At 42.8% G+C, this 18,387-nt stretch overlaps 1 protein-coding gene across 1 annotated transcript in view; it reads left to right on the forward strand.

The window, feature by feature from the left end:
• The window catches only part of ipo11 (importin 11), a 252,986-nt gene that overhangs the window by 167,939 nt on the left and 66,660 nt on the right, over nucleotides 1–18,387 (forward strand). Inside the window, exons 24-26 of the mRNA XM_014171158.2 lie at nucleotides 6,055–6,150; nucleotides 7,775–7,888; nucleotides 14,604–14,725. Coding sequence (XP_014026633.1) covers nucleotides 6,055–6,150; nucleotides 7,775–7,888; nucleotides 14,604–14,725 — 332 coding nt within the window. The remainder of the gene's footprint in view (nucleotides 1–6,054; nucleotides 6,151–7,774; nucleotides 7,889–14,603; nucleotides 14,726–18,387) is intronic.

Here is an 18,387-nt window from a genome sequence, read left to right on the forward strand (position 1 = left end):
GTTTTGTGGGCACTATGTTGTTGAACTCTGAGCTGTAGTCAATGAACAGCATTCTTACATATGTTTTCCTTTTGTCCGGGTGGGGAAGGGCAGTGTGGAGTGCGATTGAGATTGCGTCATCTGTTGATCTGCTGGGGCAGTATGCTAATTAGAGTGGTCTAGTGTTTCCAGGGTTTGCTGGTGTTGATGTGAGCCATGACCAGCCTTTGAAAGCACTTCATGGCTACCGACGTGAGTGCTATACTTCATGGCTACCGACGTGAGTGCTACGTGCGGTAATCATTTAGGCAGGTTACCTTGGGCACAGGGATTATGGTGGTCTGCTTGAAACATGTAGGTATTATAGACTCGGTTATTACAGAGGTTGAAAATGTCAGTGAAGACACTTGTCGGTTGATCAGTGCATGCTTTGAGTACATGTCCTGGTAATCTGTCTGGCCCTGCGGCTTTTTGAATGTTGACCTGTTTAAAGGTCTTGCTCACTTTGGCTACCAAGAGTGTGAACACAGTCGTCCAGAACGGCTGGGTGTCTCATGTATGCTTCAGTGCTGCTTTCCTCGAAGTGGCATTTAGAAAGGCATTTAGCTCATCTGGTAGGCTCGCATCACTGGGCAGATCGCGGCTGGGTTTCTCTTTGTAGTCTGTATTAGTTTAAGCCCTGCCACATCTGACGAGTGTCAGAGCCGTTGTAGTAGGATTCAATCTTAGTCCTGTATTGAAGCTATGCCTGTTTGATGGTTCGTCTGAGGCCGTTGCGGATAGGGTTGCACATTTTGTGGAATATTCAGAGGTGGAAACTCTTAATGGGAATATATGGGAATTAATATTAATACCATTTAAATGTTGATGTTTTTTGCATTGGCTATATTTACCATATCATATGGAGACAGAAACATACACTTTTTACCTTATCATAAGTAGACATAATTGCAAATGATTAAATCCTTCCAATAGAAATAAAAAATAAAAATAAAATTAAGTTACGAGTTGAACTTTAATTAAATGAGTTGACGCTTCACATGGGATGATTTCACTGAACAACAAAAGAAAGGGAATATTGAATGATCCCCAATGATCCATCGCATCTCCCAAAAATGTTTTCAACATAAAACATGTTGTCTTCCTCTCAGGCTTCCATGTCTTCTCAGCGGATCTCCACAATGTCCACCTCTTAAACATCAGACTCTGAGGCCTCATCTTCACTGTCACTTTCCAACCTTGTTGAGGATGGCTCGTTGTCAGGCTCAAAAAGCCAAAAATGTGCCTAGATGGCCACACATTTTTCAACCCTTGTATTGATCAGCCTGTTGCGTGCATTGGTGTATGTGTTCCCTAACAAGGACCAGTTGCGCTCTGAGGTGGCTGGTGTTGGTGGGATATGGAGGATAATGGAGGCAACAGGGGAAAGATCCTCATATCCACAAAGTCCCTTCCACCAGGTGGCTGATGAGATATGTTGGCACGAATGCCATTTTGCATCTCCATCCCAAAGCCCTTGCTTGGAAGTGTACTTCACCAGACTGCCAAGAACCTTGCCCTCATCCAGGCCAAGGTGGTGAGACACGGTAGTGATGATACCATAGGCCTTGTTGATCTCTGCACCAGACAGGATGCTCTCAACATGTATGCTGTGGCATGTATGGGCTTCAGGCAGAAGTCTTCGTGCTTTTTTTTAATGTATTTCAGAACTGCAGTTTCCTCTGCTTGGAGCAACAGTGAAGTGGGCAGGGCATTACGTATTTCTTCTCTTACATCTGCAAGCAGAGTCTGAACATCAGACAGGATGGCATTGTCTCCCTCCAATCCGTGCAATGGCTACTGTTATAGGTTTCAGGAGTTTCAGGCTGCTTACAACTCTCTCCCAAAATACATCATCCAGGAGGATCCTCTTGATGGGGCTGTCCATATCGGCAGACTGTGATATGGCGGTTTCTTGGAGAGACTCCTTCCCCTCCAGGAGACTGTCAAACATGATGACAACACCACCCCAACAGGTGCTGCTGGGCAGCTTCAATGTGGTGCTCTTATTCTTCTCACTTTGCTTGATGAGGTAGATTGCTGCTATAACTTGATGACCCTTCACATTTCCTTGGCTCTCTTGTAGAGTGTATCCATTGTTTTCAGTGCCATGATGACATTGAGGAGCAGATTCAATGCATGAGCAGCACAGCCAATGGGTGTGATGTGAGGGTAGGACTCCTCCACTTTAGACCAAGCAACCTTCATGTTCACAGCATTGTCTGTCACCAGTGCAAATACCTTTTGTGGTCCAAGGTCATTGACGACTGCCTTCAACTCATCTGCAATGTAGAGACCGGTGTGTCTGCTGTCCCGTGTGTCTGCTGTCCCGTGTGTCTGCTGTCCCGTGTGTCTGTGCTCTTGTAGAATACTGGTTGAGGAGTAGAGATGATGTAGTTAATTATTCCTTGCCACGTGAACATTTGACCACCCATCAGAGATGATTGCAATACAGACGGCTTTCTCTATGATTTGCTTGACCTTCACTTGAACACTGTTGAACTCTGCATCCAACAAATTAGTAGATAAAGCATGTTAGGTTGGAGCGGTGTAAACTGGGCGAAGAACATTCAGAAATCTCTTCCAATACACATTTCCTGTGCGCATTGGAGGTCAACCAGTTGCATACACAGCTCGAGCAAGACATTCATCGTCATTTCTCTGACTACGTTCCTCCATTGAGTAAAAAAAACGAATGATTCCAGGAGGACTGTGAGCTGTTGCTATCGATAAGGTGTCTGATTCATCATTTTCACCTCGAATAGAAGTAGAGGGACTTGATGTGAGTGCTGAGTGAACTTTATGCACTTGGCCAGATGATTCTGCATTTTTGTTGCATTCTTCACATATGATTTGGCACAGTATTTGCAAATGTACACTGCTTTTCCTTCTACATTAGCTGCAGTGAAATGTCTCTACACATCAGATAGTGCCCGTGGCATTTTCCTGTAAAGATTAGAAGAAAAAATGTTTAAAAAAACGAATATACAACTCCATGCACAGATAAATAGTTAAGCAGTTAGATTAAACAACTCCTTTGTACGATAAATGTTTTAAAATGAAGCATGTATGGAAACAGGTGAATCAAGCAAGCTAAAACCCACATGGTAGCAAAAATGAAGTAGCAGAAATTAACACGTTAGAAATGATTTAAAACACATTGCTGTAGGCTACTATTTACTAGTTAACAAAAAATTATGTATGTCGTGTAAAATATATTCACCCCACCCAGTATTGTAATCAAAACTTACCAGAAAGCTTACCAGAAGGTTCAATAGCATCTAATTAGTGTTCAAGATCTTGAGAATCAGCTGTATATGTGATGGAAGAATGCACTGTGCATGCAGAGGGTTGTAATTCCATTGAATTGGGAATAGTTTAACCAAGATATGCCACAAGACCTTGAATTGCCTGCCTTATGTTTATCCCACAAAAAAGGTTCACTGTTATAAGCTAACTTTTTTGATGGATTTAACCTCTCTGGGCTAGAGAGAGAGCCTATTCTATTCAACAGCCAGTGGAACAGCGTGGCACGAAATACAAAAACCTCAAAAATGCAATAATTTCAATTTTTCAAACATATGACTATTTTACACCATTTTAAAGATAAGACTCTTGTTAATCTAACCACATTGTCCGATTTCAAAAAGGCTTTACAGCGAAAGCAAAACCTTAGATTATGTTAAGAGAGTACATAGCCCAAAATAATCACACAGACATTTTCCAAGCAAGCATATATGTCACAGAAACCCAAACCACAGCTAAATGCAGCACTAACCTTTGATGTTCTTCATCAGATGACACTCCTAGGACATTATGTTATACAATACATGCATGTTTTGTTCAATCAAGTTCATATTTATATCAAAAAACAGCTTTTTACATTGGTGTGTGATGTTGAGAAAATGTATCCCCACCGAAAACTTCCGGTGAATTTACTCAATTACTCATCATAAACATTGACAAAATACATAACAATTATTTTAAGAATTATAGATACAGAACTCCTTTATGCAACCGCTATGTCAGATTTTAAAATAGCTTTTCGGCGAAAGCACATTTTGCAATATTCTGAGTACATAGCTCAGCCATCACGGCTAGCTATTTTGACACCCGCCAACTTCGGGGCACACTAAACTCAGAATTAGTATTAGAAAAATTGTATTACCTTTGCTGATCTTTGTCAGAATGCACTCCCAGGACTGCTACTTCCACAATAAATGTTTTTTTTTTCTCCAAATAATCCATAGTTATGTCCAAATACCTCCGTTTTGTTTGTGCGTTCAGGTCACTATCCAAAGGGTAACGCGTGAGCGCATTTCGAGACCAAAAAAATCTAAATGTTCCATTACCGTACTTAGAAGCATGTCAAACGCTGTTTAAAATAAATTATGAGATTTTTCTCGTAAAATAGCGATAATATTCCAACCGGACAATAGTGTATTCTTTCAAAGAGGAAAATAAAAAACAGCGTGGTCTCGTGAACGAGCATATCCAATCTCTTTGTCACCAGGCAGACCACTGACAAACTGAGCTACTATACTCTGCCCAGAGACAGGAGACGCCTCAATCCGCTTTCTGAAGGCTTTAGAGAGCCAATGGAAGCCTTAGAAAGTGCTACGTAACCCCACAGATACTGTAGTTTTGATAGAGAATCTAAAGAAGAACTACAAATTCTCAGACAGGCCACTTCCTGCTTGGAATTTTCTCAGGTTTTTGCCTGCCATATGAGTTCTGTTATACTCACAGACACCATTCAAACAGTTCAAACAGTTTTATCCAAATCTACTAATAATATGCATATTCTCGTTTCAGGGCAAGAGTAGTAACCAGTTTAAATCAGGTACGTTTTTTATCCGGCCGTGAAAATACTGCCCCTAGCCCAGACAGGTTAAGAAAAATTCACAAAAGTTTACCTTCCCATGGAACATTTCTGGAAGATTTACGGAAATTTCCATAAAGTTACTGCCCTTTGCAACCCTGGTAGCGGGATTTCTTATTGGGGCGATAGCCAACAGTGCACCTAGATCCAAGCGTTGGGGAGGGTTGTCCATTTTGTTCAGAGTCATTAGTTCATCTGTTCGTTCATATGGTTCGCTCCTCCGCTCTCTCCACTGGCTTCCAGTTGAAGCTCACATCCGCTACAAGACCATGGTGATTGCCTACGGAGCTGTGAAGGGAACGGCACCTCCATACCTTCAGGCTCTGATCAGGCCCTACACCCAAACAAGGGCACTGCGTTCATCCACCTCTGGCCTGCTGGCCCCCCTACCTCTGAGGAAGCACAGTTCCCGCTCAGCCCAGTCAAAACTGTTCGCTGCTCTGGCACCCCAATGGTGGAACAAGCTCCCTCACGACGCCAGGACAGCGGAGTCAATCACCACCTTCCGGAGACACCTGAAACCCCACCTCTTTAAGGAATACCTAGGATAGGATAAAGTAATCCTTCTAACCCCCCCTTAAAAGATTTAGATGCACTATTGTAAAGTGGTTGTTCCACTTGATATCAGAAGGTGAATGCACCAATTTAGCGTCTGCTAAATGACTTAAATGTAATGTAAATGTAATATGGTGTCCAGGACTGGTAAGGATGTTGACTCTGCTAACTAGCTGGTTTTATACCTTGGGGTAGGTGTTCTCTTCCAGGCTGTTCATTCTAGGATTGAAGTACAGTTTCAGGCACACGACCTGGTAATAGAGGTTTTCACAGGTCCAAAAAGTCGGACCCTTTCCAAAATGGACCAGGGGCTTTCCCACCCAGACCCGATATGCATAAAATGTTTTTTAAATATACATAACTTTCCCAAATGGACCAGAGGTCAACAAGACCCTTTCTGTATAGACCTTGTCAGAGCCACACCCGGTCCGATCTGAGTGAGGAAAGCAGCAGAAAAGTAATTTTTTAGCTACCTTATTTAACTGAGCTGATAAAGCACGAGAGGGAGGAGCCATTCTAGTAGCACAACGAGTGATCAACCAACCAAGCCGCATTGCGTTATAGTAGACTAATAGCTGTCTCTTTCTCTCTCTCTGTAGGTGGTAGAAGTAGCTCTAAAGGTTAGCCCCGTGTTAGGAGCCCACATGTTCCAGCCCCTGCTGCCTTCTGTCTTCAGAGGGATCGTGGATGGAGAGGTGAGCTACCTGTTAATGCTTTGTACCTGTTTTGGAGCTGGGCTTTGGTGCAACCAGGGTAGCTAAATTCAAGTAGCTTTCCTTAAATTCACAGGTTTTCCAGAAATCCTGGTTGGGGATTTGGGGAAAGTTACCAGCATTTTTGCAACCTTAGTCTGTCTCTCTGTCTTTCTCTTTTTCTCTCTCTTATGAGAGCTCTGCTTTAACTGATATGGCGTCCTGTCAGAACCTTCCATAGGAACCTTTAGTCTCTCACTCACTCACTATGGGTTCTCCTTATGTCGTTCCCTTTCGAACACTATAAGGACTAAATTGAATCACAGTATAAGCCATTTAGCCTCTATAGGTCACTGTAAACTGATTGTGCAAAACATTATACTCTTTCCATGACAGACTGACCAGGTGAATTCAGGTGAAGGCTATGAACCCTCATAGCTTTTGATGTCACTTGATAAATCCACTTCAATCAGTGTAGATGAAGGGGTGGAAACAGGTTAAAGAAGGATTTTGAACCCTTGAGACATGGATTGTGTATGTGTCATTCGGAGGCTGAATGGGCAAGGCAAATTATTTAATTGCCTTTGAACGGGGTATGGTAGTAGGTGCCAGGTGCTCCGGTTTATGTGAAGAACAGCAACGTTACTGGGTTTTTCACGCTCAACTTTTTCCTATGTGTTATGGTTATTATGAATGGTCCGCCACCCAAAGGACATCCAGCCAACTTGACACAACTCGGGAAGCATTGGAGTCAACATGGGCCAGAATCCCTGTGGAATGCTTTCGACACCTTGTAGAGTCCATGCCCCGACGAGTTTAGGCTGTTCTGAGGGCAAAAGGTGGTGCAACTCAATATTAGGAAGGTGTTCTTGATGTTTTGTACACCGTGTATGTTTTTGGTTTAAAAGAGCATAATTGACCAACGTAAGTTCAATTATTACAATTCCATTTCGTTCAGGTTTTTTCTTTGAACTCAAGGCACAGTTTCTCTAGCGATCGAGAGGGATAGAGATCAGAGGTTTCTCTACCTGAAAATGCATGATATAAGCAATTGATAGTTGATATTCAGCAGTCATAAAAGTATGCCTTATTTACTTTGAAGAACTACTGAAATAGTCATTTTGGCAGCAGCTCTATAGAGATGAGATGATGACTTGGAATTAAATAATAGTCATCAAATTAAACACAAGTAATTAACACAACTGAAATATTTTTTGTAAAGTAATGTGGATAAATGATAGTGAATAAGTGATGAGCCGTAATGGGCAGTCACTACCATCATGGGACTTCTATTAATTGTTTTCTGTTTTACAGCATTCAACTCACAAAATTCATAATACATTTAATGTTTAAAAAAAAATATATCGAAACTGAAATCCTTGATTATTTTTTAATAATCGAATCGAAAACGAACCAACCTCAAAAAGCACTAATTGCTCAGCACTACTGTATGTCAAACTCATACAATTACCTTGACTGGTTTGTTCTGAAAGCGCTCAAGGTTTTATGCTTTCATCAGTTACCTTGGCATATACTGTACTTACTCAATGACAGTAATATGTACATTCTCCTCTCCACATCATGTTTTCAGCATTAACCCTGTTCTTTCTTGTGTGTGTGTTTGTAGCGGTACCCGGTGGTGATGTCCACCTACCTGGGCATCATGGGAAGAGTCCTGCTGCAGAACGCTAGTTTCTTCTCCTCTCTCCTCACACAGATGGCCAGCGAGTACAACCAGGAGGTGAGACACCTTGCCAACTAGTAGAGTGGTGGAACGGTAGGCATAATAGATGTACCGTATGGCCCGTAACTCTAACCAGGAGGTTACATCATTTAAACCCCCTCTCCCGTAATTTAACTTTGTTACCTCCGTAGTACTTAAAGCAACAAACATTTTCCCAAGATGCCTTTTTGTTTAGATTTTTATTTATATTTACCATCTATTGTCTGTACAACTTTTCTTAAGCGACAGAGAATAAATGAAAGAAATTCTGCTCCCCCTCAACAGCAGCCTAAATGATTAAATCACGTTCAGTCCACCAAAGTATTCAGACCTCTTGACTTTTTCCACATTTTGTTACGTTATAGCCTCTTTCTAAAATTGATTAAATAAATACAAATCCTCAGCAATCTACACACAATACCCCATAATGACAAAGCGTAAACAGGTTTTCATACTTTTTTGAAAATGTATTAAAAAGACACTTTCCTATGAGATTCGAAATTGAGCTCAGGTGCATCCTGTTTCCATTGATCATCCTTGAGATCTTTCTACAACTTGGAGTCCATCTGTGGTAAATTCCATTGATTGGACATGATTTGGAAAGAGACACACCTGTCTATATGAGGTCCCACAGTTGGCAGTGCATGTCAGAGCAAAAACCAAGCCATGAGCTCGAAGGAATTGTCCGTAAAGTTCTGAGACAGGATTGTATTGAGGGGAAGGGTACCAAAAAATGTCTGCAGCATTGAAGGTCCCCAAGAACACAGTGGCCTCCATAATTCTTAAATGGAAGAAGTTTAGAACCACCAAGACTCTTCCTAGAACTGACCGCCCGGCCAAACTGAGCAATCGGGGGAGAAGAGCCTTGGTCAGGGAGGTGACCTAGAACCCGATGGTCACTCTGTGGCGATGGGAGAACCTTCCAGAAGGACAACCGTCTCTGCAGCACCCCACCAATCAAGCCTTTATGGTAGAGTGGTCAGACGGAAGCCACTCCTCAGTAAGAAGGGCCATGGTCAGGGAGGTGACCAAGAACCCAATGGTCACTCTGACAGAGCTTCAGAGTTCCTCTGTGGAACTCTTGTGTGTAGATTGATAAGGCGAAAAAACATTTTATCCATTATAGAATAAGGCTGTTATGTAACAACATTTTGAAAAAGTCATGGGGTCTGAATACTTTCCAAATGCACTGTATATGCCTGTTTGTCTGCTATGCTAAGAGTTTGGGGTTAACTACCTCTGCTAATGCACAAGTCACCACACCGTACAGATCGGGCCCTGCTGGGTACATAGGCTATCCAGTTGGGAGCCAGGCAGCAGCGACCGAGATTTAGCATGGGTGCCAGTCTTTTGACTTGCGCCAACTCCTTGATTGTTTTAGGTTTTTGTTTGGCTACGAAACAGCATATGAGACAGCTGAGGCAGAGGGTGAAACAGCTTGCAGCCCAGGTTACTAGCATAAACATCCACATGCCTTCTGTTAGTCACTACGACCTGTTGGCCTACTCTGATCAGGGGATCAGTTTGCCAAACCCTGCTACTTGTTCACAAAGATAAGCACAAGGGAGTTCCAGGAAGGCCCTCTGAGAAGCAATTTGGGTCAGATTGTATTTTATATGGAGCCTATACTTGCATCTCTGTGGATTTTTTCCCAAAAATGAAGGAAGTGGGATTGAGGGCAGTCTTTTCATTGTTGACACTGAGGCTTGTCCACAAGTCTTGACTTGTAAAAGGCCTTGTAGTTGAAATGTCAACCTTCAAAATTCTCCTTGCAATCCCCTTATCTATGTTTTCCAACAGTATATGCCCCCAGGGTCTTCATGCAACTTTATTTCACTAGTTAGTGGATTACAGCCAAACTTTCTGGGCGTGTTTGAGTAGAAAATGAAAGGCCAATGGATTGGGAGGAAATGGTTTGGACGATTGATTTCTGACCAGGGGATAAATGCACAGTTAGGTCTCGTTAGGTCAACGAAGCCAAACAGAGTTTAAGAACCTCTGATACAGACTTTGCTATAGGGAGTTGGCTGTTTGTCTTTCCTCTGGGTACCCCTTTCCCTGATGAAGATTGAGTTCGGTGGGAAACCCAAACCAGACAACCTGGGACCAAATTATAGATGCGCTCTGAGCCAAATCACACAAAAGATATACAGTTGAAGTCGGAAGTTTACATACACCTTAGACAAATACATTTAAACTCAGTTATTCACAATTCCTGACATTTAATCCTAGTAAAAATTCCCTGTCTTAGGTCAGTTAGGATCACCACTTTATTTTAAGAATGTGAAATGTCAGAATAATAGAAGAGAATGATTTCAGCTTTCATCACATTCCCAGTGGGTCAGATGTTTACATACACTCAATTAGTATTTGGTATCATTGCCTTTAAATTGTTTAACATGGGTCAAACGTTTCGGGTAGCCTTCCACAAGCTTCCCACAATAAGTTGGGTGAATTTTGGCCCATTCCTCCTGACAGAGCTGAGTCAGGTTTGTAGGCCTCCTTGCTCACACACACCTTTTCTGTTCTACCCACACATTTTCTATAGGATTGAGGTCATAGCTTTGTGATGTCCACTCCAATACCTTGACTTTGTTGTCCTTAAGCCGTTTTGCCACAACTTTGGAAGTATGCTTGGGTTCATTGACCCTTTGGAAGATACATTTGCGACCAAGCTTTCAAATCAAATTTATTTGTCACGTATACATGGTTAGCAGATTATGCGAGTGTAGCGAAATGCTTGTGCTTCTAGTTCCGACCATGCAGTGATGTAACCTAACAATTTCACAAGAACTACCTTGTACACACAAGTGTAAAGGAATGAATACGAATATGTACGTAAAAACATTACTCATCTCATATGTATATACTGTACGCTATACCATCTACTGCATCTTGCCATCTTGATGTAATATATCACTAGCCACTTTAAACAATGCTACTGCCTACGCCTGAAAGGCGTAGGCAGTAGATGGTATAGAGTACAGTATATACATATGAGATGAGTAATGTTGGGTATGAAAATATTATATAAAGTGGCATTGTTTAAAGTGGCTAGTGATAAATTACATCAAGATGCAGTAGATGGTATAGCGTACACTATATACATATGAGATGAGTAATGTAGGGTATGTAAGCATTATATAAAGTGGCATTGTTTAAAGTGGCTAGTGATAAATTAATTACATAAATTTTTCCATTATTAAAGTGGCTAGAGTTGAGTCAGTATGTTGGCAGCAGCCTCTCAATGTCAATAATGGCTGTTTAACAGTCTGTTGGGCTTGAGATAGAAGCTGTTTTTCAGTCTCTCGGTCCCCGCTTTGATGCACCTGTACTGACCTCGCCTTCTGGATGATAGCGGGGTGAACAGGCAGTGGCTCGGGTGGTTGTTGTCCTTGATTATCTTTTTGGCCTTCCTGTGACATCAGGTGGTGTAGGTGTCCTGGAGGGCCGGTAGTTTGCACCCGGTGATGTGTTGTGCAGAGCTCACTACCCTCTGGAGAGCCTTCCGGTTATAGGCGGAGCAGCTGCCGTACCAGGCGGTGATACAGCCCGACAGGATGCTCTCGATTGTGCATCTGTAAAAGTTTGTGTGTTTTTGGTGACAAGCTGAATTTTTTCAGCCTCCTGAGGTTGAAGAGGCGCTGCTGCGCCTTCTTCACCACGCTGTCTGTTTGGGTGGACCATTTCAGTTTGTCTGTGATGTGTATGCCATTTCAGTTTGTCCGTGATGTGTACGCCGTGGAACTTAAAACTTTCCACCCTCTCCACTACTGTCCCGTCAATTTAGATAGGGGGCTGCTCCCTCTGCTGTTTCCTGAAGTCCACGATCATCTCCTTTGTTTTGTTGACATTGAGTGTGAGGTTATTTTCCTGACGCCACACTCCGAGGGCCCTAACCTCCTCCCTGTAGGCCATCTCGTCGTTGTTGGTAATCAAGCCTACCACTGTAGTGTTGTCTGCAAACTTGATGATTGAGTTGGAGGTGTGCATGGCCACACAGTCGTGGGTGAAATGAGAGTACAGTAGAGGGCTGAAAACGCACCCTTGTGGAGAATCAGTACTATGGTGTTAAATGATGAGCTGTAATCGATGAACAGCATTCTTACATAGTTATTCCTCTTGTCCAGATGGGTTAGGGCAGTGTGATGGCGATTGCGTCGTCTGTGGACCTATTGGGGCGGTAAGCAAATTGGAGTGGGTCTAGGGTGTCAGGTAGGGTGGAGGTGATATGGTCCTTGACTAGTCTCTCAAAGCAGTAGTCATTTAGCTCAGTTACCTTACCTTTCTTGGGAACAGGAACAATGGTGGCCCTCTTGAAGCATGTGGGAACAGCAGACTGGGATAAGGATTGATTGAATATGTCTGTAAACACACCAGCCAGCTGGTCTGCGCATGCTCTGAGGAAGCGGCCGGGGATGCTGTCTGGGCCTGCAGCCTTGCGAGGGTTAACACATTTAAATGTTTTACTCATGTTGGCTACGGTGAAGGAGAGCCCGCAGGTTTTGGTAGCGGGCCGTGTCGATGGCACTGTATTGTCCTCAAAGCGAGCAAAAAAGTTGTTTAGTCTGTCTTGGGAGCAAGGCATCGTGGTCCGCGACGGGGCTGGTTTTTCTTTTATAGTCCGTGATTGACTGTAGACCCTGCCACATACCTCTCGTGTCTGAGCCGTTGAATTGCGACTCCACTTTGTCCTTATACTGACGCTTAGCTTGTTTGATTGCCTTGCGGAGGGAATAGCTACACTGTTTGTATTCGGTCATGTTTCCGGTCACCTTGCCCTGATTAAAAGCAGTGGTTCGCGCTTTCAGTTTTGTGCGAATGCTGCCATCAATCCACTGCTACCGGTTGGGGAATGTTTTAATAGACGCTGTGGGTACAACATCACCAATGCACTTGCTAATAAACTCGCTCACCAAATCAGCGTATTCGTCAATGTTGTTCAACGTTATGCGGAACATATCCCAGTCCACGGGATCGAAGCAATCTTGAAGCATGGTATCCGATTGGTCGGACCAGAGTTGAACAGACCTGAGCACGGGTGCTTCCTGGTTTAGTTTGTCTATAGGCTGGAAGCAACAAAATGGAGTCGTGGTCAGCTTTTCCGAAGGGAGGGCGGGGGAGGGCCTTACATGCGTCGCGGAAGTTAGAATAACAGTGATCTAGGGTTTTGCCAGCCCTGGTGGCACAATCGATATGCTGATAGAATTTGGGGAGCCTTGTTTTCAGATTAGCCTTGTTAAAATCCCCAGCTACAATAAATGCAGCCTCAGGATATGTGGTTTCCAGTTTACATAGAGTCGAATGAAGTTCTTTCAGGGCCGTCGATGTGTCTGCTTGGGTGGGAATATGCACGACTGTGATTATGATCGAAGAGATTTCTCTTGGTAGATAATGCGGTCGGGAATTCTAAGTCAGGTGAACAAAAGGACTTGAGTTCCTGTATGTTGTTATCATCACACCACGTCTCATTAATCATAAGGCATACACCCCCGCCCTTCTTCTTACCAGAGAGATGCTTGTTTCTGTCGGCGCGATGCGTGAAGAAACCAGGTGGCTGTACCGACTCAGATAGCGTGTCTCGAGTGAGCCATGTTTCCGTGAAACAAAGAACGTTACAGTCTCTGATGTCTTTCTGGAAGACAACTCTTGCTCGGATTTCGTCTACCTTGTTGTCAAGAGACTGGACATTGGCGAGGAGTATGCTCAGGAGCGGTGCGCGATGTGCCCGTCTATGGAGCCTGACTAGAAGACCACTCCGTCTGCCCCTTCCACTCTACCATAAATGCCTAATTGGTGGAGTGCTGCACAGATGGTTGTCCTTCTGGATGGTTCTCCCATCTCCACAGAGGAACTCTGAAGCTCTGTCAGAGTGACCATCGGTTTCTTGGTCACCTCCCCGACCAAGGCCCTTCTCCCCCCATTGCTTAGTTTGGCTAGCCGGCCAGCTCTAGGAAGAGTCTTGGCGGTTCCAAACTTCTCCCATTGAAGAATGATGGAGGCCATTGTGTTTTTGGGGACCTTCAAAATTGCATACTTTTTTTGTGCCTTCCGTGCCTCGACACAAACTTGTCCCATAGCTCACGGACAATTCCTTTAAACCTCAATACTTGGTTTTTGTTCTGACATGCACAGTCAACTGTGGGGACTTAATATAGACAGGTGTGTGTCTTTCCTAATCATGTCCAATCAATTGAATTTACCACAGGTGGACTCCAGTCAAGTTGTAGTAACATCTCAAGGATGATTAATGGAAATATGATTCACCGGGGCTCAATTTCGAGTCTCATAGCAAAGGTTCTGAATGCTAATGTAATTAAGGTATTTTTTGTGTATCTATTTTTATATTTGAAAACATTTCTAAAAATCTGTTTCGCTTTGTCATTATGGGGTAATGTGTGTAGATTGAGGACATTTTTTTATTTAATAAATTTTAGAATAAGGTTGGAAATTTACAATATGTGGAAAAACTCAAGGGGTCGGAATACTTTCCTCATGCACTGTATACAGTAGGGTGTATCTCACAAGCTCCACTCTTCCATCAGTACTGATGTGACAAAATAGGTGAGAGCAATGTGGATGAAGTCTAACAGCTATTATGCTTTCACCTGTCCACTTCTTTTCTGTGACTTTGGAAGACAGAGGCCACTTCAGATGACTGATATGCTTGAACCTTGTGTTCTTGCTCTCTCTCTCCCTTTCTTTCTCACTTTCTCTCTCTCTCCTGTGTCAGATTGGCCAGTTGTTAGGTGGTGTGATAGAGATGTGGGTAGACCGCATGGACAACATCACACAGCCGGAGAGGAGGAAACTGTCGTCTCTGGCTCTGCTCTCCCTCTTACCGTCAGACAACAGGTGAGGACACACCTAGCAAATAAGTTGGAGCGTTTCAGTTCTCTTTATATCCATACCCTGACTCCCATTGGCTGACAAAAAAACACAGGTAGGCACACACAGCAGCATTTTTCTGCATAGAAATGTCTTGGGTGGGCAGCTAAAGTGTTTTTTGGGCCGGCTATGTCCAACCAGTGTTTTAAAAAAAATACCGGTCAAACATTTTAGAACACATACTCATTCAAGGTTTTTATTTTATTTTTGCTATTTTATACATTGTAGAATAATAGTGACAAATCAAAATATATTTTACATTTTAGATTCTTCAAATATTCACTCCTTGCCTTGATGACAGCTTTGCACACTCTTGGCATTCTCTCAACCATGATGTAGTCACCTGGAATGTATTTCAATTAACAGATGTGCATTCTTAAAAGTTAATTTGTGGAATTGATTTCCTTTATGCATTTGAGCCAATCAGTTGTGTTGTGACAAGGACAGGGTACAGAAGATTTGGTAAAAGACCAAGTCCATATTGTGGCAAGAACAGCTAAAATAAACAAAGAGAAACAACAGTCCGTCATTACTTTAAGACATGAAGGTCAGTCAATCCGGAAAATGTCTAGAACTTTGAAAGTTATTCAAGTGCTCTTGCAAAAACCATCAATCGCTATGATTAAACTGGCTCTCATAAGGACCGCCACAGGAATGGAAGACCCAGAGTTACCTCTGCTGCTGAGAGGATCAGTTCATTCCAGTTACCAGCCTCAGAAATTGCATCCCAAATAAACAGACACATCTCAACATCAACTGTTCAGAGGAGACTGCGTGAATCAGGCCTTCATGGTCAATTTGCTGCAAAGAAAGCACACCAATAAGAAGAAGAGACTTGCTTGGGCCAAGAAACACGAGAAATGGACGTTAGACAGAAAGGAAATCTGTCTTTTTGGTCTGATGAGTCCAAATTGGAGATTTTTGGTTCCAACCACCGTGTCTTTGTGAGACGCAGAATAGTTGAACAGATGATCTCTGCATGTGTGGTTTCCACCGTGAAGCATGGAGGATGTGTGGGGGTGCTTTGCTGGTGACACTGTCAGTTATTTATTTAGAATTCAAGGCACAATTAACCATCATGGCTACCACAGCATTCTGCAGCGATACTTCATCCCATCTGGTTTGGGCTTAGTGGGACTATCATTTGTTTTCAACATAACAATGACTCCAAACACACCTCCTTGCTGTGTAAGGGCTATGTGACCAAGAAGGAGAGTGATGGAGTGCTGCGTCAGATGACATGGCCTCCGCATTCACCAATATAGATGGTGTGGGATGATTTGGACCACAGAGTGAAGGAAAAGCAGCCAACAAGTGCTCAGCATATGTGGGAACTCCTTCAAGACTGTTGGAAAAGCATTCCTCATGAAACTAGTTGAGAGAATGCCAAGAGTGTGCAAAGCTGTCAAGGCAATGGGTGGCTACTTTGAAGAATCTAAAATATTTTGATATGTTTAATACTTTTCCGTTACATGATTCCATAGTTTTGATGTCTTCAATATTATTCAACAATGTAGAAAATTAAGGAAAACCCTTGAATGAGTAGGTTTGTCCAAACTTTTGACTGATACTGTATGTCCCATGGTCCCCGGGGATGTCACTTCTCTCCATGTTTATTTATTTATTTATTTTACCGTTATTTTACCAGTTAAGTTGACTGGGAACACATTACCATTTACAGCAACGACCTGGGGAATAGTTTCAGGGGAGAGGAGGGGGATGAATGAGCCAATTGTAAGCTGGGGATGATTAGGTGGCTGTGATGATATGAGGACCAGATTGGGAATTTAGCCAGGACACTGGGGTTAACACCCCTACTCTTATGATAAGTGCAATGGGATCTTTAATGACCTCAGAGAGTCAGGACACCCGTTTAACGTCCCATCTGAAAGACGGCACCCTACACAGGGCAGTGTCCCCAATCACTGCCCTAAGGCATTGGGATATTTTTTAGACCAGAGGAAAGAGTGCCTCCTATTGGCCCTCCAACACCACTTCCAGCAGCATCTGGTCTCCCATCCAGGGACTGACCAGGACCAACCCTGCTTATCTTCAGAAGCAAGCCAGCAGTGGGATGCAGGGTGGTATGTTGACATCCACATATGCGCACACATACAGTGCATTTGGAAATTATTCATACCCCTTGACTTTTTCCACATTTTGTTACGTTACAGCCTTATTCTAAAAGGATTAAATAAATAAATCATCATCAATCTACACATAATGACAAAGACATTTTTGCTAATGTATTAAAAATGAAAACCAGAAATACCTTACGTAAGTATTCAGACCCTTTGCTATGAGACGCAATTGAGCTCAGGTACATCCTGTTTCCATTGATAATCCTTGATTTGGCTACAACTTCATTGGTGTCCACCTGTGGTAAATTCAATTGATTGGACATGATTTGGAAAGGGGCACACCTGTCTATATAAGGTCCCACAGTTGACAGTGCATGTCAGAGCAAAAACCAAGCCAAGAGGTAGAAGGAATTAGAGCTCCGAGACAGGTTTGTGTCAAGGCACAGATCTGGGGAAGGGTACCAAAAAATGTCTGCAGCTTTGAATCTCCCCAAGAACACAGTGGCCTTTATCATTCTTAAATGGAAGAAGTTTGGAACCACCAAGATTCTTCCTAGAGCTGACCGGCTTTCCAAACTGAGCAATGGGGGAATAGATGGGCCTTCGTCAGGGAGGTGACCAAGAAACCGATGGTAACTGACAGAGCTCCAGAGTTCCTCTGTGGAGATGGGAGTACCTTCCAGAAGACCATCTCTGCAGCATTCCACCAATCAGACCTTTATGATAGAGTGGCCTTTACGGAAGCCACTCTACAGTATAAGGCACATGACAGCCCTCTTGGAAACCTGGCACCGTACCTACGGTGAAGCATATGGTAGTGGCAGCATCATGCTGTGGGGGTGTTTTTCAGCGGCAGGGACTAGGAGGCTAGTCAGGATCGAGGGAAAGATGAACGGCGCAAAGTACGCTGAGATCCTTGATGAAATCCTGCTCCGAAGTGCTCAGGACCTCATACTGTGAAACTCTCCAAATACAGGGGTGCTAAGTTTGTAGCGTCATACCCAAGAAGACTCAAGGCTGTAATCGCTGCCAAACGTGCTTCAACAAAGTACTGAGTAAAGGGTCTGAATATTTATGTAAATGTGTTATATCAGTTTATTTTTATTCATAAATGTACAAAAATGTACAAAAATATTTTTCTTTGTTATGGGGTATTGTGTGTGGATGGATGAGGGGGGAAATTATTTAATCCATTTTAGAATAAGTCTGTAACATAACAAAAAGTGAAGGGATCTGAATAGATACGTTCCGAATGCACTGTATTTGTACGTATTCGTGTTATTATATTTAAAAATATATTTTTTGGAATGTAAATACAACTAAAACCAGACATAAAGTAAGGTAGAAAAGATAAAGGACCTACAGTATATATTTTTCACTATCAATCACCAAAATAAAAGCTAGACAGTAAATGAATCTAAAACTCCAAAAATGATGCGTTCAGGAGTATTGATTTCATGGCATTGATTTTGTTATAATGTTTGAGTCACGCAGATTTTTTTATTTTATTTTATTTAACCAGGTGAGTTGACTGAGGATACATTGTCA

This window comes from Salmo salar, chromosome ssa24 (genome assembly GCF_905237065.1).
Source record: "Salmo salar chromosome ssa24, Ssal_v3.1, whole genome shotgun sequence".
Classification (NCBI taxonomy): Eukaryota; Metazoa; Chordata; class Actinopteri; order Salmoniformes; family Salmonidae; genus Salmo; species Salmo salar.